Source organism: Oncorhynchus mykiss, chromosome 17, assembly GCF_013265735.2.
Source record: "Oncorhynchus mykiss isolate Arlee chromosome 17, USDA_OmykA_1.1, whole genome shotgun sequence".
NCBI lineage: Eukaryota > Metazoa > Chordata > Actinopteri > Salmoniformes > Salmonidae > Oncorhynchus > Oncorhynchus mykiss.
In genome coordinates this window covers 75,271,024-75,289,709 of record NC_048581.1, presented here as the reverse complement: position 1 = coordinate 75,289,709, position 18,686 = coordinate 75,271,024, and the positions used below count along the sequence as shown (strand labels likewise).

The window sequence follows — 18,686 nt, the reverse complement described above, 5'->3', positions numbered from 1 at the left end:
AGTGACGTTGTACGCAATTTTCAGGGACTACTTTCAAAAGTATACAAATGTACCGGAGAATCTCTTTAACAAGCCTTCCTGTTGCCAACTCTTCTCTGCCTTGTCAGAATATTTATATTTCCAATCAAGTAGCTTTTCCCCTTTATAATAATAATATTTTGGGGGGCAACCGACTGCTGTACATGTATTGAGCTAATGATAGCTCCTGTTTTCTGTCTGTTTGTGACTGCCGTGTAGTTTATCTGATTCATCCCTTTCTGTACTGGAACAGCTGTGTGTCTTGGTGGGGCTCATCTGTTGTATGACAACCCTGACAGCCCTTCTCTCTGTGTCTGTAGTAACCCATGACCGTTCCGCTGTTCTGCCTTGAGCAGCTGTGGGCTCTGGATGAGGGTGTATGTGTGTGTGTGTGTGCATACGTATGTGTATGCATGTGTGTGTCTAGAGATAAAAGGTGGTTAAGGAGGAATAAGGACCATATGCTCTGTTTCAGTCCCTCTCCTTATCCTTTGCTATGGGAATAAAATCATAACCTCAGACTCTCCCCTGAGAGAGCCTTGAGTGACATTCAGAGCGTACACATACAACTGGACTCACCAGGCCTGCTCACCTCTACTGTCATTCAACTGGACTCACCAGGCCTGCTCACCTCTACTGTCATACAACTGGACTCACCAGGCCTGCTCACCTCTACTGTCATACAACTGGACTCACCAGGCCTGCTCACCTCTACTGTCATACAACTGGACTCACCAGGCCTGCTCACCTCTACTGTCATACAACTGGACTCACCAGGCCTGCTCACCTCTACTGTCATACAACTGGACTCACCAGGCCTGCTCACCTCTACTGTCATACAACTGGACTCACCAGGCCTGCTCACCTCTACTGTCATACAACTGGACTCACCAGGCCTGCTCACCTCTACTGTCATACAACTGGACTCACCAGGCCTGCTCACCTCTACTGTCATTCTGTTGTGTATATACAGTTAGAACTATGTCAACCGGACAACTATTGTTTTTAGTATGTCCCATTGCAAATACTAGTGAATAAAAATGTGTCCAGTGTACGCAAAATGAGTAATTTGTGACTATAAGACTTGTAGAATGTATTATACGTCAGATCATTGTCCATTAAATGCCATATACTGCTTTCAATTCAAGTTGTAGAGTTCTCACAGGTTCTTGACAGCGTGGTATGTGTAGACATGCAGTGTCTTTATCCTCTGGCCAATGTAAATTCCCCTACTACACACTGGCAGGCTGGCCACTTACTCTTGAATTATGTTCTGTGAGGTAGATGGGCCTCCTAAGAGGAGAATGTGGGCCAGTCAGAGAGCAGGCCAGCGGGGAGAGACAAACTGCCCAAATCTTAGGTAGAGTTCTTGCTGGGCCCCCCAGAGGCTTGTGAGGTATGATTCCATCTTCCTCTAAGGGCTTAGAATACGCTCATGGATAGAATGGTGACTTTCCAAAGGTGTTGTCTCTGAAGCTCTTGGTCTTTTCTTTGTGTGTTTTATTACATTGTGTATAATACAGTACTGAATCCTTCACCTTGGCCTGCTAGTCCTTCCTGTGGAGATGTCTCTCAGTTCATTTCCTGTTGCTCTATAGAGATGTGCCATGGGCTTACACCTCCTATTTCCGACAGCAGGATACTGGAATTCAGTAGTACAACCCTGGAGGAGGAGGCTAGCCACATCTTCTCCTTTCTTCTTGGCTTTGACCCCATCCTCACTGCTAGTTTATCTCCAATTCCATCAAGCCACTGCATGACTGTTATCCGGTCACAACCTCTTTCAGCAACACAAAGCTTGACTTGCCTCTGACCTGCAGTTTGAAAGAGGAGAGGAGAAACGTGTACATTTGCGCATCCTGTTTGACACCTTTGGATCCCTAAGAGCAGAGCTGTTCTGCCTGTTCTGATGGGAGTTCAGGTTTTGTGAAAGGCAAAGGGTGTTTCACCGAGTAACTTTTGAATGAGTGACTGGAGCTCTGTAAATATTAGCGGTGATGAGGAGTGTGCTGTGGAACAGGACGTTTCTTTAGTCTGTCCTCTTTGCACTGACTTGATTGTCTCTGTGTATCTGTCTTTTAGGAGATGTTTACATACAGCCGACGCAGGATACCAAGACTCCTGTTATCTACGGAGTCTTCTCTGTCTCAGGGTGAGTGGCCAAACTTCTGTTCAGACACTTTTATTAGAAAATATTAAGAATAATTATTGAAATATACTTTCATTGTCATATTATGTCCCTTTTGGGTTTATTTCAGTTCTTAACACACTGAGCTGTCTATCTCACTCCTCTCCATACAGCTCAGTGTTCAAGGGCTCAGCAGTTTGTGTCTATTCCATGGCTGACATCCGCCAGGTCTTCAATGGACCCTTTGCCCATAAGGAGGGGCCCAACTACCAGTGGGTGGCCTACACTGGGAAGATCCCCTACCCTCGGCCTGGGACGGTGAGCCTCACCCTCCCATGACCCTGAGTGTTAATACCAAACCAAGGTGGCATAAAAGACACTTAGACATCAAACAGAAACCATTTGTCTTTCAAGCAGGACACATATCAGCCTTCATACCCAAAATTTAAGTGGTTGTTGATATTTCTGTGGTGAGAGGCAAATGTTTTAATGCTAGTTTCCTTTTCAACAACAGTGCCCCGGTGGTACGTTCACCCCCAACATGAAGTCCACCAAAGACTACCCAGACGAGGTGATCAACTTCATGCGGAACCACCCCAATATGTACAATGCTGTGTACCCAATACACAAGCGCCCCCTGGTGGTCCGGACCAACGTGGAATACGAGTTCACCACCATCACTGTGGACCAGGTGGCCGCGGTAGACGGGAACTATGAAGTGCTGTTCCTGGGAACTGGTGAGTCCTCACTAGTCTATATTCATGTGAAATATAGCAGGCCTACATCACTCTTTGTACAATGTCCAAGGATGCCAAACAGAGTTCCTTCTGTTAGTAAAACAAAGGAGAAACGTGTAAATAATCCCAAGGCAGTCCCGCCAGATGGACCTGCTGTCTTTCTCCCTATCATTTAACCCCAGGAGCAAAGCTTTTGAATGCCTTTTTGTCAAAATGGATGTTTCACCAATAAATAGGATCATTCTTCACATCATTCACTTTAAGTAAAAGCTTTTGGGTTCTCTACCTGCAGGGCAGGGCAGGGGGGGGGGGGGGGGGGGGGGGGGTGAGAGGAGAGGGAAAGGAGGAGGGGGCTTACAGTAAGGAAATCCATCACACAAATCTCACCACCGGTACATTGCAGCGGTAGAGATTTTTCTGTTTGTCTCCTTTCTTTGAACTTTTTAAAAGCTGACGTGACATCACTCCCCTAGTGCATGAAGCCCATACATGCAGCACATTATCCCCTTTGTGTGTGTTTTTTGTTCTGCTCTGCGTCTCTGGGAGACTAATGGATTTTTATACGAGCACACCGTGCTCCACTATGCCCAGAGTCAGTGTAAAATGTAGGACAAAAGGTGAACACAGAGAGATCTGTCTGAAAGTGGTGAAGAGTACTGTAGTGTAGTTCTAAGGCCTAATGGAATGATGAGTGAGGATTAACCTTTACATTAGCAGAGGAATGTAGCGAGGGCAGTTTGATTAACTGGCAGCAAGGCAGGGTAGTGTTGGGTGACAACTAATCTCCTTCCCAGACACTTCCGCCCAAATGCGCAAAGAGTCTGATGGATCAATGTGTCAAACTTGGCCTTCTTTAGCCAATACAGAAAGACTGGGATAAACTCCCAGTGCATAGGCATTGGCTTAATCGGCTTAATCTACCAACCAATCACGCTAGCGCAACACAAGCACTGAGTCACGCCTCATAGTCGTGTGGTTTGCTAAAATTAATTGATGACAAATATTCAGTAAGGTCACTCCCATATAATTCTATGATCACTCCCACTAAGACCAAAATTGAATCATTGATGTACCAGGCATTTATGTGCAATAGTCTGGGGACAAGGTTAGGTTACAACAGGTATGTAGTGTTACAAGTCTCAGGTGTTTCCTTGGGCCATAGACAGGGGAACGGTTCAGAAGGTGATTGTGTTGCCCAGAGACGACCTGCAGACTGAAGAACTGGTCCTGGAGGAGGTAGAGGTGTTCAAGGTGAGCACTAACTGTCTTTCTTATTTTTCTATCCTCTCTCTCTCTCATTTTCTCTCTCTGTCTCTCTCTTTCTATTTCTATCTTTCTCCGTTTCTCTTTGGCTTTCTCTGTCTCTCTCTGTCTCTCTGTCTTTCTCTATGCCTCTCTCTGTCTCTCTCTCTTTCTCTGTCTCTCTGTCTCTGTCTCTCCCTGTCGCTCTATGTCTCTCTTTATGTCTCTCTGTGTCTCTCTCTCTGTCTCTGTCTTTCTCTTTCTTTCTCGTTCTCTCTCTTTGTCTCTCCATGTCGCTCTCTGTCTCTCTCTGTCTCTCTATATGTCTCTCTGTGTCTCTCTCTCTGTCTCTGTCTTTCTCTTTCTTTCTCGTGTCTCCCTCTTTGTCTCTCCATGTCGCTCTCTGTCTCTCTCTCTGTCTATCTTTATGTCTCTCTCTCTGTCGCTCCCTGTCGCTCTCTGTCGCTCTCTGTCTCTCTCTGTCTCTCTCTATGTCTCTCTCTATGTCTCTCTCTATGTCGCTCCATGTCGCTCTCTGTCTCTCTCTGTCTATCTCTATGTCTCTCTCTCTGTCACTCCCTGTCGCTCTCTGTCTCTCTATGTCTCTCTCTATGTCTCTCTCTATGTCTCTCTCTATGTCTCTCTCTATGTCGCTCCATGTCACTCTCTGTCTCTCTCTGTCTATCTCTATGTCTCTCTCTCTGTCACTCCCTGTCGCTCTCTGTCTCTCTCTGTCTATCTCTATGTCTCTCTCTCTGTCACTCCCTGTCGCTCTCTGTCTCTCTCTCTTTCTCCCTCTGTCTTTCTCTTTCTTTCGCTCTTTCTCGGACTCTCTCTGTGCCTCTCTCTCCCTCTATCTCTGCTTTTAACCATGTATATTTTCAACAACTTTATAAGACTGATCAATGCATTGTCTTCCCATTTCAGGTTCCTACTCCGATTATAACAATGAAGATCTCGTCCAAAAGGGTAAGCATATCTGTATAAAACCTTACCTAATAGACCTATATATCTTTCCTGGGATAAAGAGCCAAGGAGCTGAATTAAATGAAGGGAAATTATTTAGGAATGCCATGAACTACATGTAAACAGCTGTGGAACTAATGTGTCCCTTCATAGTTCATAGAAGCCTGCAGTCTGGTTTAGACAATGAAAAGAGAAATATGGAAAATGCATTCAACTTTAGTTTTGTCTTTCACTGTGATTAAAATAGTTGGCCATGGATACATGACATCATTCTTAGAAAGGGTTGCAATTTTACAACAGCTGATCTTAAAAACTGAATATTGTCTTAGAACAATGGAAATCTTTGTTATACAGAAAGGGTGAGCTCTCCCAATGTGCTCACAAATCTTCCAATAAGCAAATTATATTATCACATTACATTGTTATGGCTTTGATGGATTCTTATCCCCTGTAAACCTCTGCACTGAAAAAATGGAGAGCCTTCATAGAAGCCTCTCTGCATCCTCTGTTCACTGATACTCTGATACTTTATCTAGCTGTGATCTAACATCCTCCATGGCTTCCTCCTCTCACAGCAACAGCTCTACGTGTCTTCTGAGCTTGGTGTTACCCACCTGGCCCTCCACCGCTGTGACGTGTACGGGGAGGCATGTGCTGACTGCTGCCTGGCCCGGGACCCCTACTGCGCCTGGGATGGAAGGTCCTGCTCCCGCTACTCCGCCTCGCAAAAGAGGTGAGCATCAGCATGAGCTGCTCAGAATGGCTTTATGGATTGTTGACTGGCTCTATACATTGTTGACTGGCTCTGTACATTGTTGACTGGCTCTATACACTGTTGACTGGCTTTATACATTATTGACTGGCTCTATAGGTTGTTGACTGGCTCTACAGGTTGTTGACTGGCTCTATACATTATTGACTGGCTCTATAGATTGTTGACTGGCTCTATACATTATTGACTGGCTCTATAGATTGTTGACTGGCTCTATACATTACTGACTGACTGTATAGATTGTTGACTTGCTCTATACATTGTTGACTGGCTCTATATATTGTTCCTGGCTGGATATGTTGTTGACTGGCTCTACAGATTGTTGAATGGCTCTCTACATTGTTTACTGGCTCTATAGATTGTTGACTGGCTCTATGCATTGTTGACTGGTTCAATACATTTTTGGCTGGCTCTATACATTGTTGACGGGCTCTATAGCTTGTTGACCGGCTCTATACATTGTTGACCCTCTCTGTAGATTGTTGACTGGATCCATTGATTGTTTACTGGCTCGAAATATTGTTTCCTGGCTGGATATGTTGTTGACTGGCTCTACAGATTGTTGAATGGCTCTATACATTGTTGACCGGCTCTATAGATTGTTGACTGGCTCTATACATTGTTGACTGGCTCTATAAATTGTTGACTGGCTCTGTACATTGTTGACTGGTTCTATACATTGTTGACTGGCTCTATAGATTTCTGACTGGCTCTATACATTGTTGACCGGCTCTATAGATTGTTGACTGGCTCTATACATTGTTGACTGGCTCTATAAATTGTTGACTGGCTCAATACATTGTTGACTGGCTCTATACATTGTTGACTGCCTCCATAAATGTTTTACTGGCTTTATAGATTGTTGACTGGATTTATACATTGTTGACTAGCTGTTTAGATTCTTGACTGGCTCAATAGATTGTTGACTGCCTCTATACATTGTTGACTGGCTCTATACATTGTTGACTGGCTCTATAGATTTCTGACTGGCTCTATACATTGTTGACTGGCTCTATACATTGTTGACTGGCTCTATACATTGTTGACTGGCTCTATAGATTGTTGACTGGCTCTATACATTGTTGACTGGCTCTATACATTGTTGACTGGCTCCATAGATTTTTTACTGGCTTTATAGATTGTTGACTGGATTTATACATTGTTGACTAGCTGCTTAGATTCTTGACTGGCTCAATAGATTGTTGACTGCCTCTATACATTGTTGACTGGCTCTATACATTGTTGACTGGCTCTATAGATTGTTGACTGGCTCTATAGATTGTTGACTGGCTCTATACATTGTTGACTGGCTCTATACATTGTTGACTGGCTCCATAGATTTTTTACTGGCTTTATAGATTGTTGACTGGATTTATACATTGTTGACTAGCTGTTTAGATTCTTGACTGGCTCAATAGATTGTTGACTGCCTCTATACATTGTTGACTGGCTCTATACATTGTTGACTGGCTCTATAGATTTATGACTGGCTCTGTACGTTGTTGGCTGGCTTTATATATTGTTGACTGGCTCTATAGATTGTTGACTGGTTCTATACATTGTTGACTGGCTCTATAGATTTCTGACTGGCTCTATACATTGTTGACCGGCTCTATAGATTGTTGACTGGCTCTATAGATTGTTGACTGGCTCTATACACTGTTGACTGGCTCCATAGAGTTTTGACTGGCTCAATACATTGTTGACTGCCTCCATAGATTTTTTACTGGCTTTATAGATTGTTGACTGGATGTATACATTGTTGACTAGCTGTTTAGATTCTTGACTGGCTCAATAGATTGTTGACTGGCTCTATATACTGTTGACTGGCTCTATAGATTTATGACTGGCTCTGTACGTTGTTGGCTGGCTCTATATATTGTTGACTGGCTCTATAGATTGTTGACTGGTTCTATACATTGTTGACTGGCTCTATAGATTTCTGACTGGCTCTATACATTGTTGACTGGCTCTATAGATTGATGACTGGATTTATACAGTGTTGACTGGCTCTATAGATTGTTGACTGGCTCCATAGATTTTTTACTGGCTTTATAGATTGTTGACTGGATTTATATATTGTTGACTAGCTGTTTAGATTCTTGACTGGCTCAATAGATTGTTGACTGCCTCTATACATTGTTGACTGGCTCTATACATTGTTGACTGGCTCTATACATTGTTGACTGGCTCTATAGATTGTTGACTGGCTCTATAGATTGTTGACTGGCTCTATACACTGTTGACTGGCTCCATAGAGTTTTGACTGGCTCAATACATTGTTGACTGCCTCCATAGATTTTTTACTGGCTTTATAGATTGTTGACTGGATGTATACATTGTTGACTAGCTGTTTAGATTCTTGACTGGCTCAATAGATTGTTGACTGGCTCTATACACTGTTGACTGGCTCTATAGATTTATGACTGGCTCTGTACGTTGTTGGCTGGCTCTATATATTGTTGACTGGCTCTATAGATTGTTGACTGGTTCTATACATTGTTGACTGGCTCTATAGATTTCTGACTGGCTCTATACATTGTTGACTGGCTCTATAGATTGATGACTGGATTTATACAGTGTTGACTGGCTCTATAGATTGTTGACTGGCTCCATAGATTTTTTACTGGCTTTATAGATTGTTGACTGGATTTATATATTGTTGACTAGCTGTTTAGATTCTTGACTGGCTCAATAGATTGTTGACTGCCTCTATACATTGTTGACTGGCTCTATACATTGTTGACTGGCTCTATACATTGTTGACTGGCTCTATAGATTGTTGACTGGCTCTATACATTGTTGACTGGCTCTATACATTGTTGACTGGCTCCATAGATTTTTTACTGGCTTTATAGATTGTTGACTGGATTTATACATTGTTGACTAGCTGTTTAGATTCTTGACTGGCTCAATAGATTGTTGACTGCCTCTATACATTGTTGACTGGCTCTATACATTGTTGACTGGCTCTATAGATTTATGACTGGCTCTGTACGTTGTTGGCTGGCTCTATATATTGTTGACTGGCTCCATAGATTGTTGACTGGTTCTATACATTGTTGACTGGCTCTATAGATTTCTGACTGGCTCTATACATTGTTGACCGGCTCTATAGATTGTTGACTGGCTCTATTCATTGTTGACTGGCTCTATAAATTGTTGACTGGCTCAATACATTGTTGACTGGCTCTATACATTGTTGACTGCCTCCATATATTTTTTACTGGCTTTATAGATTGTTGACTGGATTTATACATTGTTGACTAGCTGTTTAGATTCTTGACTGGCTCAATAGATTGTTGACTGGCTCTATACATTGTTGACTGGCTCTATAGATTTATGACTGGCTCTGTACGTTGTTGGCTGGCTCTATATATTGTTGACTGGCTCTATAGATTGTTGACTGGTTCTATACATTGTTGACTGGCTCTATAGATTTCTGACTGGCTCTATACATTGTTGACTGGCTCTATAGATTGATGACTGGATTTATACAGTGTTGACTGGCTCTATAGATTGTTGACTGGATTTATACATTGTTGACTGGATTTATACATTGTTGACTAGCTGTTTAGATTGTTGGCTGGCTCTATACATTGTTGGCTGGCTCTATACATTGTTGACTGGCTCTATAGATTGTTGAGTGGCTCTATACATTGTTGACTTGCTCTATAGATTTTTGACTGGCTCAATAGATTGTTGACTGGCTCTATACATTGTTGACTGGCTCTAGAGATTTTTGACTGGCTCTATACATTGTTGACTGGCTCTAGAGATTTTTGACTGGCTCTATACATTTTTGACTGGCTCTATAAATTTTTGATTGGCTCTATACATTGATGACTAGCTGGATATCTTGTTGACTGTTTCTGTAGATTGTTTACTGGCTCTATACAATGTTGACTGACTCTATAGGTTGTTGATTGGCTCCATAGATTGTTGACTGGCTCCATATATTTTTGATTGGCTCCATAGATTGTTGACTGGCTCCATAGATTGTTGACTGGCTCCATATATTTTTGATTGGCTCCATAGATTGTTGACTGGCTCCATAGATTTTTGACTGGCTCCATATATTTTTGATTGGCTCCATAGATTGTTGACTGGCTCTATAGATTGTTGACTGGCTCCATAGATTGTTGACTGGCTCTATACACTGTTGACTGGCTCCATAGAGTTTTGACTGGCTCTATACATTGTTGACTGGCTCTATACATTGTTGACTTGCTTTATATTTTTTTTGACTGGCTCTGTAGATTTTTGACTGGCTCTATATATTGTTGACTGGCTCTATACTTTGTTAGCTGGCTCTATAAATTGTTGACTAGCTGTGTAGATTGTTGAATGGCTCCATGGATTGTTGACTGGCTGTATAAATTGTTGAGTGCCTCCTTACAGTAGGTCGTTGACTGGCTCTGTAGGTTGTTGAATGGTTCTTTAGGTTGTTGAATGGCTTTCTGCAGTAGGTCGTTGACTGGCTCTTTAGGTTGTTGAATGGCTCTTTAGGTTGTTGAATGGCTTTCTGCAGTAGGTTGTTGACTGGCTCTTTAGGTTGTTGAATGGTTCTTTAGGTTGTTGAATGGCTTTCTGCAGTAGGTCGTTGACTGGCTCTTTAGGTTGTTGAATGGTTCTTTAGGTTGTTGAATGGCTTTCTGCAGTAGGTCGTTGACTGGCTCTTTAGGTTGTTGAATGGTTCTTTAGGTTGTTGAATGGCTTTCTGCAGTAGGTCGTTGACTGGCTCTGTAGGTTGTTGAATGGTTCTTTAGGTTGTTGAATGGCTTTCTGCAGTAGGTCGTTGACTGGCTCTTTAGGTTGTTGAAAGGCTCTATAGGTTTTTGAATGGCTTTATAGGTTGTTGATTGATTCTATAGGTTGTTGAATGGCTTTTTGGTTGTTCACTCATTCTATAGGTTGTTTAATGGCTCTTTAGATTGTTGACTAACTCTATATGTTATTGGATGGCTCTATAGGTTGTTGAATGAATATATGCAAAGTTTTATGGCTGTATGGATTTTTGACTGGCTCGGTGGATTGTTGAATGGCTTTGCATTTGCTTGGTAATTTATTCTCTTCTCTTATTCGGGAATACTGGTCTGACCCCTTTAGACGCAGCCGAAGGCAGGACGTCAAGTACGGGAATCCCATCCGTCAGTGCAGGGGCTTCAACTCCAATGGTAAGACCAGTATTTGCCAGTTCTAGTGGGTGGATGGGTTAGAGATTTTCAGTGGCGGTGAATTAATCTCATTCATTTTGAGAGGACTGACTTAATTTATGCCATCACATGCCAGCATTTGTAGAAAATTCTCCCCAATTTTGTGATATCCAATTGTGACCCAATTACGATCTTGTCTCAACTCTGCAACTCCCCAATGGGCTCAGTAGAGGTGAAGGTCAAGTCATGCATCCTCGAAACATGGCCTGCCAAACCTCACTTCTTAACACCTCCCCACTTAACCCGGAAGCCAGCTGCACCATTGTGTCGGAGGAAACACCGTTCAACTGACCACCTGAGTCAGCCTGCAGGCGCCCGGGCCAGCCACAAGGTGTCGCTAGAGCGCTATGAGCAAAGTAAAGCCCCCCCCCCCGGCCATACATTCCCCTATCCTGGATGATGCTGGCCAATTGTGCACCGCCCTTTGGGACTCCCGGTCACGGCCATTTGTGACACAGCCTGGGATCGAACCTCGGTCTGTAGAATGCCTCAAGCACTGTGATGCAGTGCCTTAGACTGCTGCGCATCTCGGGAGGCCCCACATGCCAGCATTTTCTTCAAATAGATATAAATAAAACATTGCTCTTTTGGATTTTTGGTCTTTGTGGGACTTGATACTGAATCTATGGTTGCCATGGTGTCTTTCATTCTCAGCTAATAAGAACACCCTGGAAATGGTGCAGTATGGGGTGGAGGGCAGCAGCACCTTCCTGGAGTGCCAGGCCCGTTCACCTCATGCCGCCATCAAGTGGCACCTGCAAAGGGACAACAGTGACCGCCGTAAAGAGGTAAGCAATATCACTCAAACTAGTATTCTTCCCAAAACACTGTTGAGATCTACAGGTATACTTTCTGCACAATTTAACTTTATACTCAGACATATTAAGGGATACCATGAACTAAGTTAACTTGAACCATACATCACCTCTCTGACAGGGAGTTTATAGGTTTAGGAGTAAATCTCTCTAGAAGGACGTGATGTTCCTCTCTGTCGACAGCACTTCTCATTCTGTTACATAATGATGGTGAAGAGTCTTTGTCAGGCTGCTGTATGTTTCATCTGATAGCTGAAATCTGTTGATGTATTACTGTTGTCAGTCTATTGATGTATTACTGTTGTCAGTCTATTGATGTATTACTGTGATAAAGAGACAACATCCATCCAGACATGACAACCAGGTGGTTGGTCTTCAACCTGGCATGGTAAAGCCCAAACTTTCCCATTATCCAAAGGATGGGCCCATACATAAAACAGCATAAGAACAGCATAAGCATAAGTGAAATAAATAATAAACAATAAAAAATTCACGGTAAACGTTACACGTACAAAAGTTCTAAAATAATAAAGACATACAGTGTTGTAATGATGTGCAAATAGTTAAAGTACAAATAAAAATACATAAATATAAAATATAAAATATATTTACAATGGTGTTTGTTCTTCACTGGTTGCCCTTTTCTTGTGGCAACAGGTCACATATCTTGCTGCTGTGATTGCACACTGTGGTATTTCACCCACAAGATATGGGAGTTGGATTTGTTTTTGAATTCTTTGTTGGTCTGTGTAATCAGGGAAATATGTGTCCCTAATATGGTCATACATTTGGCAGGTTAGGAAGTGCAGCTTAGTTTCCACCTCATTTTGTGGGCAGTGTGCACATAGCCTGTCTTCTCTTGAGAGCCAGGTCTGCCTTCGGCAGCCTTTCTCAATGGCAAGGCTCTGCTCACTGTCTGTACATAGTCAAAGATTTCCTTAATTTTGGGTCACTCACTAATGGTCAGGTATTCTGCCACTGTGTACTCTCTGTTTAGGGCCAAATAGAATTCTAGTTTGCTCAGTTTTTTTTGTAAATACTTTCCAATGTGTCAAGTAATTATATTTCTGTTTTCTCATGATTTGGTTTGGTCTAATTGTGTTGCTGTCCTGGGGCTCTGTGGGGTCTGTTTGTGTTTGTGAATAGAGCCCCAGGACCAGCTTTCTTAGGGGGCTCTTCTCCAGGTTAATTTCTCTGTAGCTGATGGCTTTGTTATGGAAGGTTTGGGAATCGCTTCCTTTAAGGTGGTTATAGAATTTAGCATCTCTTTTCTGGATTTTGATTAATAGCGGGTATCAGCCTATTTCCGCTTTGCATGCATTATTTGGTGTTTTACGTTGTACACTGAGAATATTTTTGAAGAATTCTGCATGCAGTCTCAATTTGGTGTTTGTCCCATTTTCTGAATTCTTGGTTGGTAAGCGGACCCCAGACCTCACAACCATAAAGGGCAATGGGTTCCATAATTGATTAAAGTATTTTTTGCCAGATCCTAATTGGTATGTGGAATTTTATGTTCCTTTTGATGGCATAGAATGCCCTTCTTTGTGGAAGTTACCTGTGGCGCTGATGTTTAGGCCGAGGTATGTATAATTTTTTTGTGTGCTCTAGGGTAACGGTGGCTAGATGGAATTTGTATTTGTGGTCCTGGCAAGTGTAACTTTTTTTGGAATACTATTATTTTTTGTCTTTCTGAGATTTACTGTCAGGGTCCAGGTCTGACAGAATCTGTGCAGAAGATGCTGCTGTAGGCCCTCCTTGGTTGGGGAGAGAAGCAAACAGTATACATTTGACTTCAGATTCTCTCTCTCACTCTCTCAGATGCGCTCTGACGGGCGGGTACTGAAGACAGAGCAGGGTCTGCTGCTGCGTTCTCTCCTGCCCTCAGACTCCGGGGTGTACCAGTGCACGGCCACAGAGAAGAACTTCAAACACACGCTGGTCAAGCTGCAGCTAGTGGTCCTGTCCAGCCGAGCCGTCAACAACCTCCCGGTGGAGGGTGGGGGGCTGGGGCCGTCTCCGCCCAGCGCGGGTCAGTACAAGGACCTGCTGACCATCCTGAGCCAGCCAGAGATGGGCCTCATCAACCAGTACTGTGAGGACTACTGGCAGCTGGGAGACTCAATGATGGGAGCCATCAAGGGCAAAGACACGAAAGAACTCAAGGAGCAGAAGAAACCACGCAACCGCCGACATCACAGCGAGGGAGAGGAGGAGGTGGAGACATGAGGGGTCCCTTAACTCTCCCAAACCTCAATGGCACTCTTTGGAAACTGGGAAAGACTCAACTTAAGAGAGTGACTAGGTGAAAGAAATCTAAAAACACAAATAAAATACACAGAAGTGGTAAAAAACAAGAGGCATACAAACACACCCCACATCCCTTTGAACAATACAGTATATGATACACAGTATTTATTGTAAGTTGTATATAGAATCATTCAGTGGATTTCTTTGTACTTATAGAAAAATGCTCTTTGTGTATAGGTACCTTTTGGGCAAATGTTGTTGTTATTATTGTTATTAATTGTATTATTGTTATTACTGTCATTACAAAATTCTTCATCTTTCCATCTTTCGACATTGACACCTCTGTTTGGAATGTGTAAACTGGCATGTAAAGGCTGTTCATTGTGAACTGAAAGGTGTCATTATAAACAGAGAAATTAACTGAGGGCTGGGGTAGATGGAGATATATCTATCTTGCCTGTTGTTTGCTTTGACAGAAATTCAATACTCAAATTAAGGGCTCGCCAGGAATTGTTTGAACATAGAGTAACCTCACCATCACTGCATAAGGACAAAGACTCCTCACTTTAAGTTTCAAGTTTTATTTGTCTTATGTACGGGATACACATGGTATACACCATCCAACCAAATGCTTACTTGCAGGTTCCTTCTCGACAGTGCAACAACATTAAGAAAATATTAAAGATAAGAATACGAACATAAAATAAATATCTCAGTAGAATAGAATAAACATTTTAGCATAAGTATAATACAGGAAGGCACAATTTATTGTCCAATGTTTACAAGTGTTTTAGTGAAGGGGGGATTCGGGGGCAAGTTCAATGGCAGAGGATGCACAAATTCCTCCACTCATTGGATAGCTATCCCTGTGAACCTGGTGTCTAAATGACTATATTTAATACCCATGCTATTTTATTGGCTCCCTAAATAGGTTGATGGTTTTTATTTCTGGCTTAATTTGTTATTCCTCACTATACAGTATATGCCTTTGTCTCAGGCAAACCAGTTGTACTAAATGCTGTGTTGCTATGTATCCTACAGTATGCATGAAAACAGCTCTACATGGCCACGATCAGGGTAGGTATCAGTATATCAAATTTTTCCAAGGCAATTCATATTTGTGTGAGTGCGAAGGTTGACACTATGATTGTTATTGAATGGCCAGGTCAATCAAATAGATATTTTAACAAAAGGATGAAAAAAAGGATTCAAATCTTACCTTTGAGCCGCTCAATTGTGGTAAACTAAGTTGTGAAAATGGTCAAGTAAAAAAGAAACAAACACCATAGATACTTATCAAATAAACATTCTAAGGCTTTCTTTGGTTTATCTAAATATCCAATGGGATTGAGTGTGAGGGACAGTAAAGGAAGGGTCAAGGTTTTGGAACAAAGGGCATTATTCTCTTATCTTTAAAAGATTGACTTGAATCTTATGGAATGTATTAGATATTCAAAACATTGGCCAGGGCCAAACCTAGCACACTTTGGCCAAATACGTTTTATTTTGGTTGACAAAAACAAAAGCACAATTCAGCTTGAGATGGTGCGATGCCCAGATCCCTTTTACTAAGCAGCCATTTTGTTCTGACTAGGAGCCATCTATTTTCATTTATTGGTGAGTTTGGCTTTACATGTACAAAAATAAACATGCCCTTACAGAACAGAGCATTGAACAATGTTGTGACACTTACTAACCAAAATATTTGGGAAGCTGGCTTTTCATTGTGTGCATGAGTATGTATTTGTACTGTAATTATAAAACAAACAAAAAAACGATGTTGAAGTTTTTCTGTTCTTCCAGTGTACAGTAGGGTCAACTTCAGCCAAGGTCTGAGGGACAGCCTCAGTGGCACAGAGAAAAACTGAATGGATGAGAACTACTATGTGTAATGTACCTACAGATATTGACATGCTCGCCCTTCCACTCTTCACTATAGAATACTATTCATTCCCAGAATAAAACCAGTCAGCCCCTGTTACTCTCCTCTAGTTGAAAACAGGGTGTTGCAGCAACAAACAAAAAAAGGATTTTTAAGATGTGTCTTTACTTTTGGAGTGTTTTTGTTTTGTTCTGCTCGGTTAAGACTTTCTGAAAAAAGATTAAATGCACAGACAGAGCTGACGTTATTGTAATGACTTGTGTAAATTACTTTCTCTTCCCTTTCCATTGTTGTTGCTGACTAATAAATTAAAGCTCTATATTTATAAAGAATGGAATGGTGTACTTTTATTCTGATGTGTCCATATTATATTTTAAATATCACTCAGACCTTTTGGGATTAAATGTTCCAAGCTTCCTCAGAGAGAGTATGATGAGCTACTAGCCATTTGTGGCAGACAAGGGCATCACTGACAGCGATGCTCTATTATTATCTAAGACAGAACCCTAGGAGGAAAGACATTTACATTGTAGTAATTTAGCAGAGGGTCTTATCCAAAGCACATTTTTGTACTGGTCTCCCACATCAATTGAACCCACAACCCTAGTGTTGCAAGTGCCATGCTCTGTCAACTGAGCCACATGGGTGGGACTCAATAGATGAGGAGGGAGATGAGGAGATGAACAGTGTAAGATGAATACTGAGGCTGTTCCTACTATCAGCTCGCTGTGTGCCTCTCTCGGATCAGCACACTTACTGCTCTATTCAATCAAACCTGTATTGCAGTATTTACGCAGTAGCCTGATTTCCAATGGTCAAATTAACTCAGAGTGGTCTTGGGTACTGTATAAAAACATGAAACTAGTACCAGGGTGTCCCCCATCACAGGTATGCTTTCCCTTTTCAGAATTAGAAGTGTGTGGGTATGGGATGAATACTGTAAATAAAGACACCGGTGTAAACATTGCTATTTCAGATTTAGGGCTCTATTCAATCTGTAGAGCTGGGGCCTCATTTATAAAACGGATTTACAATTTTTTGATCTTAAGTATGACTTACGCAGAAAACCACTTACAATAAGTTATTTATAAAACCTTACTTTGACGTGAACATGATTTTATCTCTATGCAAATTCTAGACTTGACGTAAGTGATTTTTCTGCTGGTTATGTAGGGGTATTGCAGTTTGGGACGCATATGCGTCCAAGCCTGTTGTAAACTTTGCATTAGCTTCATGAACAATTTGTTAGGAATTATCAATTAAAGGTGTGAGGAATTAATTGCAAGGTATTTTGAATTAAAACAGGGTGCATGTTCTGTAAAAAAGAGTGTAAAATGAAATAAAAGGTAACCATGTTCTTGCGTAATTGGAAGATATTGAAAACCGTGCTTTTAGAAGGGAGAGAGTTTTCAGAGACGTGAATGCCTTTTTTTTGCGCATGATGATCGCTATCGTCTCCCAGGAAATGTTCTGTTAGATTTGTGCACGGATTTAGCCCCTAGTCTGGAAAGGAAGACACGCTGCAATCATGCCATATCTGTCCAAGTAGCCTACTGTCCACTCTGGGATTCCTTGCTACTTGGGACATTCCAGAGGGAAATTAGTGATATCTCAGCCGCATCCTGCCACAAGTGATTGAGTGATCGAGGCGATTCTCCCATTATTGTCCACGAGATACATTCGTTTCCCATTTACAGCCGATGAACAGGCGCGCGCGTTAATTTCCCAGGAGGATAGGCTCATCAGTTGACAACTACTTCGTTACCGATTGAAACGCTATTAGCGCGCACCACCGCTAACTAGCTAGCCATTTCACATCGGTTACATGTAGGTGAACATGTATATGTTAACAGGAGGAATTTCCGTTCAATGCAACTACTCAAAGTATGCTCAAAGTGGCCAGGGTCTACGCACGACTCATTCATTCTGCGCCAGAGCAGAGTAGCCTTGCGTCTTGAAGCTGGTGAGAGTGAAGGCGGATGGCTTCTCGGCAAAAAATAATGTAACACAATGGTTTAACCCTATTCGGTGACCGGGCTATCCACTGAAAACGTAGCTTCTCACTCGCTTTGCCAATCCCAGAACAGCAGAGGAAATGCGCAACAATTTGACAGCACGGAAGAACACGATCGGTTGTGGGGCACACTATTGGACTGCTGAAGGGCAGGTGACTTCAATTTTTGAGATTTATAGATCACCGGCTCTGTGATCTGGGCTCTGTGTAATAATGGCTGGAATGGAATAAATGGAACGTGGTTTCCATGTGTTTGGTACCGTTTCATTAATTCCATTCCAGCCATTTTAATGAGCCTATCCTCCTATAGCTCCTCCCACCAGCCTCCACTGGTCTCCACTAAAGCAGGAACATTGCCTTTAAATGTACATCATGCTGTCAAGCTGAACTGCGATGTTAATTAAATAGAGCCCTTAAAGAGATGAAGGAGGTAGCTAGATACAACATTTAAATAACTGTAGCAACATCCATGCAGATGTAAAAACAATATGACACTTACATAAATTGATAATTTCATATCTAATCAAATTGTGTTTGTCGCTCACGCCGAATACAACAGACCTTAGAGTGAAATAATTACTTACAAGCCCCTAACCAACAATACAGTTTAAAAAACACAAATAAGAATATGAAATAAAAGTAACAA

At 42.0% G+C, this 18,686-nt stretch overlaps 1 protein-coding gene across 5 annotated transcripts in view; it reads left to right on the top strand.

Annotated features, from left to right (window-relative positions):
• Positions 1–16,355, top strand: part of LOC110494581 (semaphorin-3F) — a 98,039-nt gene extending 81,684 nt beyond the window's left edge. For 3 of the 5 annotated variants that reach the window (XM_021569770.2, XM_021569772.2, XM_021569769.2), the window contains 9 exons: positions 2,101–2,170; positions 2,320–2,464; positions 2,661–2,883; positions 4,046–4,134; positions 5,053–5,094; positions 5,667–5,824; positions 10,958–11,040; positions 11,734–11,867; positions 13,716–16,355. In XM_021569770.2, the coding sequence (XP_021425445.2) occupies positions 2,101–2,170; positions 2,320–2,464; positions 2,661–2,883; positions 4,046–4,134; positions 5,053–5,094; positions 5,667–5,824; positions 10,958–11,040; positions 11,734–11,867; positions 13,716–14,123 (1,352 nt within the window). In that variant the 3' untranslated portion in view covers positions 14,124–16,355. The remainder of the gene's footprint in view (positions 1–2,100; positions 2,171–2,319; positions 2,465–2,660; positions 2,884–4,045; positions 4,135–5,052; positions 5,095–5,666; positions 5,825–10,957; positions 11,041–11,733; positions 11,868–13,715) is intronic. The other 2 variants (XM_021569773.2, XM_021569771.2) reach the window with 1 other exon arrangement.
• Positions 16,356–18,686: the final 2,331 nt, after the last annotated feature.